The sequence below is a fragment of the Lissotriton helveticus genome, chromosome 1_1 (assembly GCF_964261635.1).
Source record: "Lissotriton helveticus chromosome 1_1, aLisHel1.1, whole genome shotgun sequence".
Taxonomy (NCBI): Eukaryota; Metazoa; Chordata; class Amphibia; order Caudata; family Salamandridae; genus Lissotriton; species Lissotriton helveticus.
In genome coordinates this window covers 621,648,966-621,665,640 of record NC_136057.1, presented here as the reverse complement: position 1 = coordinate 621,665,640, position 16,675 = coordinate 621,648,966, and the positions used below count along the sequence as shown (strand labels likewise).

Here is a 16,675-nt window from a genome sequence, read left to right as displayed (position 1 = left end):
CTTAGCAGATTCGCCATCTGATTGTCCTTGCCCGGGAGGTGTTCCGCCATGAGGAAGATGTTCCTCTGAATGGCCCACTTCCACATGCTCTGAGCCAGATGAGACAGTTGTGGAGAGTGCGTACCTCCCTGTTTTTGGATGTAGTACATGGCGGTCATGTTGTCCGTCCGGATCAACACGACTTTGTTGCACAAATGTACTTTGAAGGATTTCAGCGCCATGAAGATTGCCATCAATTCCAGGTAGTTGATGTGCAACGTCTGCTGCTGGGTGGACCACAGTCCCTGCACAGTGTAGTGGAGCACATGGGCGCCCCACCCTTGGAGAGATGCGTCCGTTGTTAGGATTATCTGTGGCACTGGCTCTTGGAACGGTCGGCCCTTGCAAAGGTTGTGTGGATTCCACCAATGCAGAGAGTTGTATGCCCGACCGGTCACCAACACTAGGTCTGTTAGCTGCCCCGAGCCTGTGTCCACTGATTTGCCAAGCATTCTTGGAGCGGGCGCATGTGCAACCTCGCGTGCAGGACTATGAAGATGCAGGAGGCCATCATGCCTATCAACTGCATGAACACTCTCGCTGGCAGGGAGTGTTGCGGTCTGAACTTCTGGCACAGCGACTGAATGCTGTCGATTCTGACTGGGTTGGGCTGAGCCATAGCAGTCAGGGTGTTTATTGTCGCGCCCAGATACTGCCGCACATGGGCTGGTTGAAGGTGCGACTTCGGGTAATTTAGCGAGAACCCCAGGCTGTGAAGGAGTTGAATAGTGTGGGACATGTCCGCGGCGCACTGTTGGTCCGACTTTGCTTGAACAAGCCAGTCGTCTAGGTACGGGTAGACATGTATGTTCTGTCTCCTGAGGTGCGCCGCCACTGTCGCCAGACACTTTGTAAACACTCTGGGGGCAGTAGTCACCCCGAAGGGTAGGACTTTGAACTGATAGTGCCTGTTTAGAATGGTAAACCTTAGGTATTTTCTGTGGGATGGGTGGAGTGGGATGTGGAAATAAGCATCCTTGAGGTCCAAGGTTGCTAGGAAGTCCCCTTGATTGAGCAGGGGAAGGATTTGTTGCAGAGTCAGCATGTGAAAGTGTTCTGACAGTATGTACATGTTGAGGGGGCGTAGATCCAGAATAGGTCTGAGGGATCCGTCCTTCTTTGGGATGAGGAAGTACAGGGAATAGACCCCTATGCCTTCCTCTTCCACTGGCACGAGCTCGATTGCGCCTTTTTGCAGCATCACCAGTACTTCCTGCTGCAATAAGTGCAAGTGCTCTGCCGACATAGGACGGTGTCTTGGGGGAATGTTGGGAGGAGTGGAGGTTAACTCCAAACAGTAACCGTACTGGATAAGTTTTCTCACCCACCTGTCTGTGGTGATGGACGTCCAGACTGGCAGGAACTGCTGGAGTCTCCCCCCGACCGGTGTTGGATGGTCGGGGGGCAGTGACAGAGAGTCACTGTTTGTTGGCGGCAGAGGAACGGGAGTTGTTGTTCCCTCTGCCTCTGCCCTTGGCACTGTTACCTCTGTAACCCCCTCTACCCTGCTTTGGGTACGAGGATTGTGCACCACCTTTCGCGTATTGTGTTTGTTGACCCAATTGTCCTCTGGTAACACCACGTGCTCCTGAGCGACGAAAAGTGTTTCCCCTGAATTGTTGTGACTGAAGCGCCCCCATGGACTTAGCAGTCTCGTTGTCCTTTTTAATTTTTTCAAGGGTGGTGTCTACATCTGGACCAAACAGTGTGTCAGGATTGACGGGCTGGTTGAGGATTGTAGTTTGGATGTCAGGCTTAAATCCAGATATGCGAAGCCAAGCTTGTCGCCTCAACATGACGCTAGTGGTAATCCCCCTAGCCGCTGTATCTGCCACATCAAGTGCACACTTTATTGCAGCGTTGGAGATAAGCTTTCCCTCTTGTATGAGCATTTCGGCTGCTTCCTTAAACTCATCAGGTAGGTGTTGAAGGAGCTGTTCTAGGGTGTCGTAATGCGCCCTATCGTAGCGTGCCAATAGTGCCTGTGTGTTTGCAATACGCCATACATTGGCAGCCTGCGCCGCCACCCTCTTGCCCGATGCCTCAAGCACTTTCGACTCCTTGTCTGGGGGAGGAGCTTCACCCGTCGTTTGGGAGTTTGCCCTCTTGCGGGCATTGGCGACCACCAACGAGTCTAGAGGCAACTGTCCTCGAATATATGCAGGATCTCCAGGTGCTGGCCTGTATTTTTTCTCGATACGTGGGTTCACCACCCTCGCCCTGGTAGGTTCCTTAAAGATCTCTGGGGCATGTTTGAGGACACTTTTAAGCATAGGAAGTATTTTAACTGTTCTCTCTGAGACGGAGAAAGTGTCAAATAAAAAGTCTTCCTCTACCGGGTCAGCATGCATGTCCACATCATGATTTGCTGCTGCCCGTTCGAGTAAAGCATTAAATGCAGCAGAATCCTCTGTTGGAGATGTACGTGTTCCAAAGCCTTGTGGATCTTGTACCACCTGATGTCCACTTTGGTCCCCAGTGTCGCCATACGAGTCCTGCTGAACATCAGGGTCATTGCCAACTGGGAAATTGTATTGGTCCTGTTGGTCATCATCATCCCCTCCTGATTGGTTGGGGGAAGGTGATGGACTCCTTCTTGGTGGTGGCAGAATAGGCTCCACAAGTGAAGGAATGTCCTGTGCTGGCCTCTTCTTCTTTAGTGGAATAACATATGATTCCAGTGGTTGGGAAGTGATTTTCCTCTTATAAAGGGTCAATTTCCTTGTGTGGGCATCGATGCAATGCTCAGATTGCTCCTCTGAGGCGTGATATGGATCCGAGAGGCTCTTTGGCGTGGACGGATCCAACGGTTTTGGCACCGACGTGGTTGCAAAAGCCTTTGGGGCCACCTTTGGTGGCAGAGTGTAAATAAGCTTGCTTGAGGACTTCTGAGGTGTGTCCACCGATTTCGGAGCCGATGGCGTGGAAGCCGTGGACGACAAAGTCTTTTCCCTTATACGTTTAAGGGAGTCAGTAACCTGCTTCGTGAAGGAGGAAGAGGGTTTTGTAACCGACGGCCAATCTTCGGTGGCGTCGGAGTTGCTTGGCGTCGACGGTATTTGCGTCGACGAATCTTCGGCTGCAATGTGTCGGGGCTCCGTTGAAGGCTTTGGCGCCGATGCAGCAGATCCCGCATCCTTGTGGCGATGCGTTAAGCCGGCGGCCTTTGGGTCGTGGCTTTTAGTCGACTTTGGGTCGGCCGTGCGTTTACTGGACGGCGCTGTAGCAGCGTCCGAAGGCGTCTCAAGAGGTTTAGGTGTCCGCGCCGGAGCAACCGTGGTCGACGCCTGATGGACGGCCTTCTTGGAGGAGGGTTCCTTGTGCACCTTCTGCGGTGCTGTCGACTCAACAGCCTTCTTCGACTTTTGTGGGCCAGAGGGCGACGGAGTCGATGAAGGAGCAGGCTTTGATAGTTTTTGTAGGACGTCGGCCATTTTAGGTTTTGTCGAGTCCGTAGGTTTCGGTTTAGTTTTCGACTGGACGTCGGCCATCTTGTGCGCCGTAGGATCCGAAGGTTTCGGTTTCGATACGGGCAATGGCGGCTCCGCTTGAGTGTCCGAGGCCGGGCCAGAAGGCGGGGCCGGGGATAGCGGTGCAGGGTCGTGGGTAAGGCCGAGTGGCGATCCCGTGACCTGAGCCTCAATAACGTAGACCTCGGGGCATAGCTCTTCCTCTGAGCTATCTTCCACGGCCCCATAAACTTCTTCGTCGTCCCCTACCTCCTCGATGTATTCAAGGTCCGGGGCCTGTCCTTCGATGTAGTCCTCCGGATCGGCCTGGACCTCCGTCGACGGTGGCGAAATCTGGAGATGATGGCTATCGCCTTCCTCCTCGGGGTCGTCTAATATGTTGTCGGGTGCCGGTGTCGCTTGCTGGGCCTCAAGGCGCACCGCGCGCCGAAGCTTGAGCGTCTTCTTGGACCTGAACTTGGAGCAGGCCATGCAGTTTTCTTCGTTGTGATCCGGCGACAGGCATTTATTGCAGACCGGATGCACATCGACGTGTGGATATTTGGATCCACAGACGGGGCAGAACTTGAACGGGCTCCGCTCCATGTTAAGTTCGTCGGGTCTTGCTGCGACGAGAGGGCCTCGATGTCCGAGGAGTTACTTGACTCTGTAGATTTCCTGCCGAGAGAGGCGGACGACACTCGAGACCGTACGCAAACAATACCGACGCAGGTAACAAAGGCCTTTTGGCCTTAAGATTAAAGTTTATCGGTTCCGACACGGAGACGTCGAAACCACATCCGAACCCAATGGCGGAAAAAAACAATCTGGGGATGGAGTCGATGCCCATGCGCACTGTAGTCCAGGGGAGGAGCCACCTATCTCATGATACCTCGAAGACTCTTCCAGGACAACAATGTGCAATCATCCGGACCCAACACTAGGCGGCGATCTATGCATAAGATATGAATTTAGCAGCCCACATGCCTCGAACATTGAGAATTTACCAGACCTTGGTCACTCACAGCACAACTCACCTGGGGAAACTACGGGAGGCGTGAGAGGGGGATGTGGGGGCTATGGAGGAAGAAGACTGGAGGGAAGCCCTTGCCGCACCGCGAGAGGCGGCTATAGCTGTCCGCCTCCGCCTCATCCAATTTGAATATCTTCACCGTGTCTACTTTACCTGGATGCGGTTGTGGCGGGCGGGGTTGGTTGCGTCCCCAGAGGGCCTGAGGTGTTGCGGGGCTGAGGGCACCTTCTTACATACTGTCTGGCAATGCATATCATTAGACCGGCTCTGGAGAAATATCTTTACTTGCCTTTTCGAAGTCCTGGGATGGTCGCTCCCACGTACGCCCCAGCTTGCTCAATTACATGTGATGGAGGGGATCGGGGGCCACATTTATAAACGGCACCTGCTCCTGCTGGGCCTCACATTGGCAAAACGTGACATTACCCAGATGTGGAAAGATGCACGGGCGCCAACTGTAGCTGCCTGGAAAAACGGGTTGGATTTCAATATGGGGCTGGAGCGGCCGATCTTTGTGGCATGTGGATACCCTCGTAAGCACTACAAAATTAGGGGCCTGTGGCTGGAGCCGCCGATTAAACCAGATGATGTTACGGTGGATTGAGGGAGTGGATGGGGCAGGTTGGCCTGGCTCAGGGGGAGGGGAGGGTTGTCGGGGGAGTGTATGTGCTTGGTGTGCGTGGGTCTTGGTGGTGGCGGCGTAATCTGGGAGGTGGGAGGGGGAACAGTTGGGGTTCAGGGGGATGTTACTCTTTGTAATACCCATGGTATTGCTTGTTTTGTTTTTCTCACAAAAAAGGTCAATTGCTGCCATTTAACTATGTGATGTGATACTGCAGTAGACTCTGGGATGCAGAGTCATGCGTTCTTTGTGCAACTTGACGAATACATTTTTTTTTTTTTAAACAATGCCTTACATAAGGATAGGCTTTGTTTATATTTCTCTTTCTAAGCTATTATAGCTCTTTCTCTAATTGCGTTCTTGGCGCCTGCAAATTACTTTTTGTTTCTTAAGTTCCTCCGAATATCAAGGTGCGGTCAGATAGGAACAGTTAGGTTTGAATGTTTTTGAAGGTACTAAAATCCTGAACCCTGCATTGATCCAATCAGTGTACCACACAATAGCTGCCTCTATATCCTTAGGCAGTAGTGACACGGAGGTAGAGAGCTGTTCTTCTAATAGGGCCTGTTGATTTTGTTCCATGCGCGAGTGGTGAATGGGCTACTGTGGGTAGAGTGATCTTGATGTCGATGTGAGAAGTTGGCCTGATATATGATGCTCACTGGTTCTAGTGATCACCTTGTATCAGTCCAAACAACCCTTATGGTGATTGGTTGTAAGTCAACCTTATAGACCAGCTATCCTAATGGTAGCATGGACAAAGCAGTCTTAGGCTAAACTCTTTTGGCATGTGAAGCCAGCTGTTTTACCACAATATAACCCCTTGAATACCAGATGAAAGGACACCACACAGGTTGTTATGAAAATAAACAATATATTTATTAATAACAAACACCTCTGAACTCTTTATGAGATCAGAGGGCTAAGCACATGACAATCTCTTAGGAACAATACGATAAGTTGCACAAAATTACAATGGTGCCCTAGGGGCACGGCAAACCATATACTAAGTAAATGGTATAAGGAAATCGATAGAAGGAATGGAGCTGTCCAGAGGCTGTAGGATCGCTGGGACTACACTATCCTAACCTTAGGTAAGTAATAGGAGGCCCACGGGACGCGTGTGCAGAGTGTGAACTCACACGCGAGATGCGTAACAACGTCTATGGACAGTACAGTTCAAGAAAAAGGTGAGTACGGACACTCCTGACTAGTTAGGACTAAAACGACTGTGAATCTGGACACTAGGAGAGTCAATCTACCCTGGAGCACCGAAATGCTCTTGTTACCTCACCCACGGGCTGCGGGTGCATAGGTGCGAAGTTGTGTCAGGTTTCTGCGTTGAAGTCTATGGAGCCTGAAAGTAAAGATGCTGCAGGCGACCAGGAGGAAGATGTCCGGTGTGATCCAAGGGTGGATCAGAAATGCTGAAGACCTAAAAGCAGAGGGGACAATGTTCAAAGTCACTAGCCAGTGACTGGAGTGGAACCAGGAAGGAACCAGATGTCGTTGTCGCGATCAGGTGAAGAGTGGACGCTTGTCTCTGCAGCCACGTGGACCAGGAGGTGTCTTCGACGACCAGGATGGAGGCACGAGCTGTCCCACGCAGGCTCTCGCTGTCGGCGGTGTCGGATCCGGATTTGGAGTCAACAGGCCTTGGCAAAGGCAACCCACGCGGTGAGTGGAAACGGCGTCTGGAGTGGACCAGGAGGGTCCGGGGTGCTCCTCTTTTGGAAGGGAGCAAGGGCCAGTCTGGAGCAACCAGACCAGCAGTGTAAGTTTCAAGGATCGTCGTCTAGGAGGCCACTAGCCAGCCGGCAAGTGACCAGACAATGCGTCGAGCAGCAAACAGGCAGAAAGGCCCCACGCAGATCTCGTGGATGCTGGGGGGCTGATCTTCAGTGCAGGGGCTGCTCGGGACTGGAGCTTCTCAATCCCCAAAGCACTTGGTCGAGTTTACCTCAGAAGTCGTGCTGGAAGCGAAGCGCAGTTTCTCCAAGATGGCCGGTCCCACGTGTCTCGTCGCACCCACGGATCTCAGCTGTGCTGCAGATGTGAGTTGAGGTCGGAGAGGTCTGGGAATCCGGGTCTCGTCGGGCTCTGAAGTCTGGATCCTCGAGGGAAGACGACAAAGTGAAGCCGCTGGACGCTTAATGGTGCCTGCAGTTGCAGGGTGGACACTCCTTGCCCACAAGGGAGATTCTTCAGTCTTCTGTGGAGCAGAATGTCGAAGTCCAGAGTTTCTTCTTGTAAAAGTTGTTCAGGATAATCTAATTTGGAATGGGACCAGCTCCTACCTTTATCCTGCTAAAGGGGGCTGTACTACGACTAGGTCCCTCCTATGGGTGGGACCAGGAAGGGGGGTGGTTACACCCCCTGTCCTTTGTCCGGTTTCGCGCCAGAGCTGGGGCAGGGATGCCCCAGCAACTGGTTTGAACCGGTGTAAGCACAGGACACCTTGTGTGCCCCAGGCATGTCTCATTCCTTTCAGGCCTCCCTACCTCAATACACAAAATCCTGTCTGGGGTGGTGCTAGCACCTCCCAAGGCAGGAAACCCTTTGTCCAAGCCTCCCTCGCTGGAAGGACTCCCAGCAGCAGGAGGTCAGTTTTGTGTCTGTGGTGGCAGCATCCATTTTGTGATGCCAAGGCTCGAGTTAACTTTAACCGGTGTTCACAGTTACATACATGTTGTGTCCCTCTAGAAGGGTGGAATGCTACCCCCGTCGCCAGAATTGGTGAGGGGGTAGTATTCCAATTCGTATGACACCTTACTCGACATGTTTTGATAATGTTATACCAGAGTTAGCATTCAACCGCGAGGATTATAATGCACCTAAGAGTATATGGTATAGCGTTATCATGGAACAGCTATTAGGACTTGGTTCCGCAAGCTGCAGACGGGCTGAGCTCATGCCAGAGCACCATCTCACATAATTCCAAGCACTCTGCCTTCAGGATTGATAAGGCCTGCCATAGGAGTGACTGATAGGAATATATGTGTCCATTTTGAGGTTAGATATAGGTAACTATATCTACAGCAACGACTGATTACACCACCTCGCCCCAGCTGTCTTACCAGCCAGTTGTGTCTGTTTAGATGGCCAGCCAGGGGTGGCATAATACATGTTTCAGCCCCTGGTAGGCCCTGGGTACACCTATGCCCTGGGTACCTAAGGTACACTGTACAGGGACTGATAAGGTGGCCCAGTACCAATTGGTAAATGCACCTAAAGTACATGGATGTCAATTTAGAGAGAGAACAGCTAGGCTGTGGGTCTGATTAGCAGGCCCACAGCCAGGGAAAGTCGTAAACCAGTGAAGCAAAAAGCAAAAATCTGGGGTGACCATAGGATTGCAGACCCCACTCTCCTACAGTCGATATGGGAATGCTAAATCAAATAGGATCGCTGAGACCATGTGAGAGGTAATAAACCTGAATAAGCTAAATGCAGATGATTGGAAAAGATGCCGTCCAATGCAAGGCCTGCATCATGGTTAGGGTCTTGCACTAACTGTACTAACCCAGTACTTCTCATGATGTCCAGAAGGCCAGCTGTGTCTGAGTCCAAAGTGGATATTAGATGGAAGTTAAAATCAGCAAGCATGGTGAAATTATCTGTAAAAAGACCATCTTCTAATAGAGTACCAAGGTTTGCCACAAAAGCGCTTTTTGGACCTGGAGGTCTGTAGAGTGATACTCCCTTGAATATGTGGTGGTTAGCGTATTGGAAACAAAAGGACAGGGCTTCGCAGGTAGTAGCAGTGGTCGTAGCGAAAAAAAGCCAACAGACAGTTATGATAAACAACTGCTAGGCCCTCACCTCTCTTAAGAGGCCTATTCAGGGTGTAACAAATGAACCTTGTAGATGTAGCCTTGACCATTTTGGGACCCGCTGTTGCATTCGTCCAAGATTCTGTAACAAATGCAATTTTTATATTATGACTTTCTACTAGTTCAGCACACTCTATACTATGTTTCACTAGAGATCTAGCATTTAAAAGGGTGCAGCGCAATGGTTTGTTGCTTTGCTTGGAGCTATTATCTTGTTTGGCAAGTGCATTAAGGTTAATGTACGAGTTACTTACCTTCGGTAACAATGTGTCTGGTTGAGACGATTCCAGCCACAGATTCCTTAACACAGAATTATCCCCAGGCATGAGCCTGGATCCGGAAAACTTTTTTGCCACAGCATCCCTGCGCGATGGGGAGAGGCCATCACGTGACTACGCCCAGGCGTTGTCCGCGTACGTGACATCAGCGAGGTCACATAAGTCCCAACCCGGCGCGCCTACGTCAGTTTTCTTGAGGGAACTTTTCCGCGCCACAACGTGGAGACAGCAGTGAAATTGTGAGAGCATGGGAACAGTGTGCGAAACAGCAGAAAAATGGAAAAGAAAAAGGAATGGTGAAGAAGAACACCATAAGGAGCAGTGGCAACACTGCAGTACCCGAAAGAAGAAAGAACAGAGCACAGCCCTGAGCAGCCACCCTGCCAGTTATGAAAACAGTACCCCTCTTAAGACAAGGAACATATGCAAAATGTCAGGACTACATGAAGCAGGACTACAACCCCGACCAAGTCCCATGAAGGGGAGCCAGTTCCAAGACAAACAGGGAACGACAGACCTCCAAGGCAACCCCAGCACAGAGTGCGACAACCCCCCCAAGGGAGCCAGGGCAGAGCACGGTTAAATGAACCAAACCCAGAGGGTAGCAGAGGGGCCAGGACCCTCCGAAACAAGAGGGAGGGAAAGGAGGGACGAAAGAAGGCCAGCCTCAATCCTGGAGCAACCAGAGCAGAGGAGCACAGGAGTACCTACAGACTCAGCCTCTACAGTGTCAAAGGAGAGGAAGGAACAAAAAGCAAACGTCTTGTCAAAAGAGCGAAAGAACGCACACACTCATCATAGCCATCCACCAGGAGGCGAGTGCAGAAGAGCAAGCCAAAGGGTCCTCGCAGAACGGGGAGGAAGGGCGGGCCGCGAAGGAATCTGCGTATAGAATCGGCTCTACCAGATACATCGTTACCAAAGGTAAGTAAATCGTACATCTGATGGAGACTACTAGCCACAGATTCCTTAACGTAATATAGATACTCTAGCCATCCCATGGGGAAGGAGGGCCTGCAGAAGGACCCCACATGCCTGGACATAACAGAGGATCCCACAGGGGACTAGTCCAATGGACAGGGCGAAGATCCTCGTCCTCCCAGGCAAAGGTGGGAACCCCCACAAGCAGAATACCCCAACCCCAAGAGGGATGTGGGAAGAAGAAAGAAGAAGAAGCCCGCTCACTCTCAACAGAGGAACCAAGGGCATGGCCAGGGAGGCCGAAGCACCCCACGCCCCTACAAGGCAACAATGCCAGGACAAGGAAGAGGAAATAGAAAAGCCTATAGGGCCCAAGGAAACGAGGGAAAAGAAGGCGAGCCCACCATAGATGGAAGGCAACCGACCAGACAGAGCGGCGCCGGCAGTAATAAGCCGCCGAAAGCAGGAAGAACAGCCCGGGCCCCAGGAAGACCAGGCAGGCTACGCCTGACAAAGGGAGAAACCTCTGGATGGCGGAGTCTGCCGGGGTATGTAATAACAGAGTACCATAGAATGGAAGATCAACCAGCGGCTCCCGAACATTTTCATAGAACACACCGTCCCGAAGCCAAGCATGGCGACGGAGGAAGCCATGGCACGGCCCAGCACCTCCTAGATGTCCAGAGCGGAGCGGAGAGGAGAATAAACACTGCTAGCTCCTGGCCATTCAATGCATGATGCTGTAAGTCAACCTGAACAGTCTCCTGTGAAGCGGCGGATCCAAAGGACTCAGCCGAGTCCCACAAAGAAGAGGTGGCCCTAGCCAACGCACATGAGGTGTTAAGGGCCCGCATAGCAGCGCTGGTCGAGGCGAACATGTAGCTCCCCCAAGAGTTCAGCCAGCGGGCCTCCCGGGACGATGGAGACAACAGTGGTGGCAGGGAGGGAAAAGCAGTCCGCAAAAGTGGACTGGAGGCAGAGGGGTGGAGGGAAAGACATGCCGGGTCATGTGGCGCTGGAAGGTGCTGGTGCAGGAGGTGTTGGGGCACCGGATCCCCCGTGTCGGGCGCCCCCAAGTCCCCATCAGGGAAGAAAGGAGCGAACCCTCAAAGAGAAGCAATAGTTCCCTCCCACCAGGGCCCTGGTGGAGAACCTCCAAAAGATGTTCTGCCGGGAAATGAGCAACAGTGTCACCCATGCGCAGAATACCCATAGCCTGCGTGAGCGAAGGCCGCACCCGCCTCCGTTGGGCCCCACGGTGGAGAAAGCAGCTCCTCCGTGGGTGACGGCTGTAAACTAAGGCGGCCGTCCCTGAAGCCAAGCAGGGCGGGCAAGGGCCAGAGCTGGAAGGAGAAGGAGGAACCGAAGAGTGGGGGACCCGTTGCTCCTCCGGCGAACACCGCAGCCTCAGGAATGACGGGGAGCCGTCCTTTGATGAGGCCGGTGAAAAGGTCACCACGCGGCGGTCTGTCTCCGGGGAGGATGACACCAGCAGGCACCCAACCTCCAGAATAAAGGGCGCGTCCGAAGACGAATCTGCGACTCAACGCCTGTCCGGCGCCGTAGAGTCCGCAGCCGAGGCAGGACGTCATCATCATCCGCCGCCGAAAGAGACGCCGGACAGGGCTTCTCCAAGTCACTCAGCATCAGGGACCGGAGCTGGAGTGGCCAAGTGGCGGCGCCGGAACGTCTCCGACGAGGCAGTCGCCTGCGTGGAGGGGCGAGAGGGACCAAGGAAGTGACAAGAAGACATTAGCCAGCCTCGGCCCAGAATGTGACGGAGGCGGTCCGCCAACCCATGCGGCGCCGCCAGGGCCGATTCACCCTCCGACTCGACCTCCGACGAGGCAGCCGCCTGCGTGGAGGGATGAGAGGGGCCAGGAGGGGGACGAGGGGTCCCCGTCCAGCCTCGACCCAGAACAGGACAAGGGGGGTCCACCAACCCCTGTGGAGCCGCCCGGGCCAGCAGGCACCGGCGCCGTAGCGGCATCAGCTCAGCCGTGGACAAGGCCACTGGCTGTCCAGAGGGCCGAGGGGGGCTCTGGGATGCGACCAGAGCCCCGGCGACCTCCAGCGACACCACAGGGACTACCGCGGGAGTTTTCGGCGAGACAGAGGCGCAGTGGCCGAAGGAGGGACCCCCGAAGGGCCACACCCCAACGGGACCACATCCTCCAAGCCTGGAGTCGAGCCAGTGGGCGCCAGAGCCACTGGCGACACCATGGAGGGCCCTGTGCAATGCAAGGGATCCGCCGACGTCCCAGGAGGGGAAGGAGGAGGAGACGCCAGCGAGGCCTGCAAAGCCGCCACATGTGTCTCCATCTGGGCTCTCGACGCCCCCTCACCGGGAAACGGTGGATAGGACGACGACATGCGGGGCCGCATTACCCGCGGAGAGCCCACGGCCACGGCAGGCCAAACACCAGCCCCCGGGGACAAGCTGCGACACTTACCCACCAGGGAGCATCTCTTGTGCGACATCGGAGAGGGATGAGTACGCCGACAATGACGGCCGCTTCTGAAACCTTCTGCTGTGGCTGAACGAGAGACACGCCAAGAGTAGTTTCATCCGGCGCTCTGTTGGCATGCTTCACAATCAGTGGTGCCATGATCTTCCTCTAAATACCACATGCAAATGAGGTGAGGGTCCGTCGCCGACATAAGGCGCCCACACGACAGGCAAGTCTTAAAGTCCGAAGGCATTTGCAACCTGCTCCACCAAAAGATATCAGAAAGTTAGAAAAAAGGGCCCAAACAGAGACCGGATCCGCGTTGCTCGCGGAAAAGGAAAACACTGACGTAGGCGCGCCGGGGAGGGACTTATGTGACCTCGCTGACGTCACGTACGAGGACGACGCCTGGGCGAAGTTGCGTGATGCCGTCCCCCGGCGCGCACGGAATCTGTGGCAAAAAAGTTTGCCGGATCCAGTCTCATGCCTGGGGATAATTCTACGTTAAGGAATCTCCAGCTAGTAGTCTCTATCAGATTCCTGTGAACATGATCATGGTTAGGCTGGCCTTACACTTGTGGCAGGTTATTGGTGACGGCTTCGATGATGTATAAAAGTTTAGGTATATGCAGGCTTACTTCTGCTGTTTAAGGCATGTAACTCTGTCCCGGAATACCTTCTAATCGGCATTACCTTGATTGTTGGAGATGCAGGGGGGCTTGGGCTGAGTGTGGACGGGTGCAGACGGCTTGCCTTTGGCATCAATAACCCTGCTTCGATCCGCGTGGACACGCTTTAGCTGGATTTAAATGAGCTCCCATGCGAGGCCAGGTGGGCGTGTCCTGTTAGCACTGATAGCGCGAAATTAAAATAAGTTTGGAAAAAAGAAACAAGCTTTCTAACCAGGATTCAGTAACTCCAGACTCTGAGAACAGGCTTCACGATTTCCAGAGTCGTACTGGTAAAGTAAATCTAAACAAACTTAAAAGGGTGCAATAAGAAACGCATGTAAGCAATAAAAGTACTGGAAAGGAACCCTTTCCATAATGGCGCCCATGTAGCAGGAGCCAGGCACCTCCCTCAATGTGAGCTGTGCGGATGTGCTTTAGCTGGACTTAAATAAGCTGCCATGCGAGGCCAGGTGGACGTGTCTTGTTAGCACTGATAGCGTGAAATTCACATAAGTTTGTGCAAAGAAACCCGATTTCTAACCAGGGTCAAACAATACCAGATTCGGAGGGTAGGCTTCCCTGGGCGCAAACCCGCACAACCTCAATAACTATAGATAAGTTTCCAATTGCGCCTTCCTAGCCAAAACTCTGGAGAGAAATGTTCTCACGAAAGTTGACCGACACATCGGAAACAACAATCTACTGGATTCTCAACAATTAGGCTTCAGAAATTATATGTCATAATACATGACTTCCACAAGTCCCTGAATAAAGAACAATGCTGTCTACTCATTCTCCTAAACCTATTGCAAGCCTTCAACACTGTCAAACACAAGCATCTATTGGATTTCCTCCAAAAATGAATTGGTGCACACGGGGTGGTCCTACGTTGGTTTGCATCCTATCTACATAACAGCGCTCACATAATAATAATAGACAATCAGACCTCTGACACAACAGCAATAATCCAGGGGGCCCCTCAAGGCTTCGTCCTCTTCGCAACACTATTCAACATCTCTACATGGAACCTCTCACCGCCATCCACAACCAAGCAAAAATCCCCTTCCATTTATAAGCGGATGACACCCAACTATACATGGAAATCTCCTTGCTAGAAGACATCCACCAATTAAATGCCAATCTCAAAGAAGTCCAACACTGGCTCTCTCACAACCACCTAAAACTCAACCAAGATAAGACAAAAATTCTACTTGTATCAAAGAGAGCAGCCGCCCGATGCTAGAATAGATAAACTCCACAGACGCTCTCAACTGCACTGTATCACTTGCCGACTCCGTCAAATCTCTAGGGAGCACTCTTGTCTCCAAACAGACCATAAAAGATCATATAAAGAATAGTGTGATGAGTGCCTTCTACAACCTGAAACATCTGAACAAAATGAAACCCTACATACCGCAGGAAGATCTCAAATCTGACACAAGTGCTGGTGCTCTCCAGATTGGACTACAGGAATGCCACCCTCACAGGCACTACCAAATCCCACCTTGCGCCCATCAGAACCACTCAACGCAGCAACCAGAATGGCCACAGGAATAAAAAATATGACCACATCTCGCCGGACCAGAAAGAAATAAAATGGCTCCCAACTGAAGTTTGCTGCAGTTTTAGACTAGATTGTCTCACCCACAAAGCCCTGCACACTGGAAAATCAACCTACTTTGCATCTAAGCTCAAAAGGGCAGGACAGACTAGAAACCTCAGAAATTCAAACACCATACGCCTCATGCCGACCAAAGCCCACAAACAAAAAACTTTGGCTTGCTCCTTTTCAAGCAATGTCCCTAAAATCTGGATTTTCTTACCAATACATATCAAGACCAATCTTCCCTTCTTATGCTTCAAGAAACAGTTACAGGATCTCCTCCTCAACCAACATCTCAACTAGTGGATCATCAATCGCCCAACGAGACAGAATCTCCACCCGCTGCTCTCCCTGGACCCCAGTTATTTCTCATCCGCTGTGCGGAACCACTGACTGAACTCAGTCTGACTTACTTGATTTGACTATACTCTTTATCTTGATGTAAACTAATACTAATATAAAGCGGTCGGATACCCTCGGGTCTTGGCAGCACTATATAAAACTTTTAAATAAATAAGTATGAATGATCACTAATGAGTGTGGCTACTATCTTGAAAACCATGTTGAATTCACATAGAACACCTCAAACAACCCTGATTATCACAGTTCCACTACGCATTTTTGTTGTTACACCTCCAATTTGGTAGGCTGTACTGGGTTGCCTTCAAGTTATACACTTCTGAATTTGTACAGTACAAAGAATAACTATTTAAATAGTGTATAGGTTGTTCAATTAGGAGAAATTTGACGGGGGGGCTAGGGGGATCCCAATAGCTAAGGAATGGTTTTAACATTGACACGAGCATATCCACACTGCTCCAGTAATGCCCTTGAAGCCAGACTAGGAGAAACCGCCAAGGGTTAGTTGGATTACACAGTCATTCAATAAAAGTCTTATATAAAGACATTGCCAAAAGGGGCCCAATCAATGGGACTCATTTATTTGCTTGTGGCATCGCTGTGAAGACAGCAGAACCAAGAACACCAACTAATTTCACCTAGGCCAAAGAATCTCCTTTATTAACGAGGGCCACTTTCTTACTTGAGCACAATGTTAAAATTGTGAGTCTCTCCAACTCTGGACAGTTTGCAATGTAGGTTTATACTTTATAAAATTTACACAAAGCTGCTCATTGAACTCTAAGGTTTCTTGGGAGTGAACTGGATCAGTATACAGACTGACATGAAGCTTTCATTTTTGTTAAAATACATTATACTTGTGATTTGTCTAAAGCAAAAAAAAAAATTGCAAATTGTCCCCTTTTCAAAACAGGATCCTTTACAAATATTGCACATCAACAATGAAATCGAAATTCCAAAAGAACATTCACAAATGTTAATTGTTTGAGAAATGGATGGTATAATTCACTCAGAACTTTAAAAAGCTAGACCTTCGATATATGGTTATAGTTTTGCTGGTCACACTCCACCACCTAAATAAACAACAATCAAATACCAATTTAAAAAATCTACTTAAATATTCTCACCTTCTCCAAATCCTGCTGGGATGCATGGAGTAACGTTTGGCCAGACACAATCCACTGCTTTCCGTTATTTATATACATGCCTAAACCCTGGTCCCGTAACCAGTTGCACACCTGCTCCTTCGTCCATTTTGCAAAAGGCATATCCAACTCACTATGAAAAAGGGTAGGAGTGTTAATGGACAGTAAAGAAAGCTGCTCAAACACTGCAGGACACATCTTATTACATCAATCTGACATCTTTTGATGCACCAGTGGGGTGCATTAAGCACCATTCACTACACTAAGTAAC

General features: G+C 51.2%; 1 protein-coding gene across 18 annotated transcripts in view; it reads right to left on the bottom strand.

The window, feature by feature from the left end:
- The window catches only part of PPFIBP1 (PPFIB scaffold protein 1), a 978,725-nt gene that overhangs the window by 248,792 nt on the left and 713,258 nt on the right, over positions 1 to 16,675 (bottom strand). For all 18 annotated transcript variants that reach the window (XM_078674144.1, XM_078674143.1, XM_078674142.1 and 15 more), the window contains one exon: positions 16,387 to 16,537. In XM_078674144.1, coding sequence (XP_078530270.1) covers positions 16,387 to 16,537 — 151 coding nt within the window. The remainder of the gene's footprint in view (positions 1 to 16,386; positions 16,538 to 16,675) is intronic.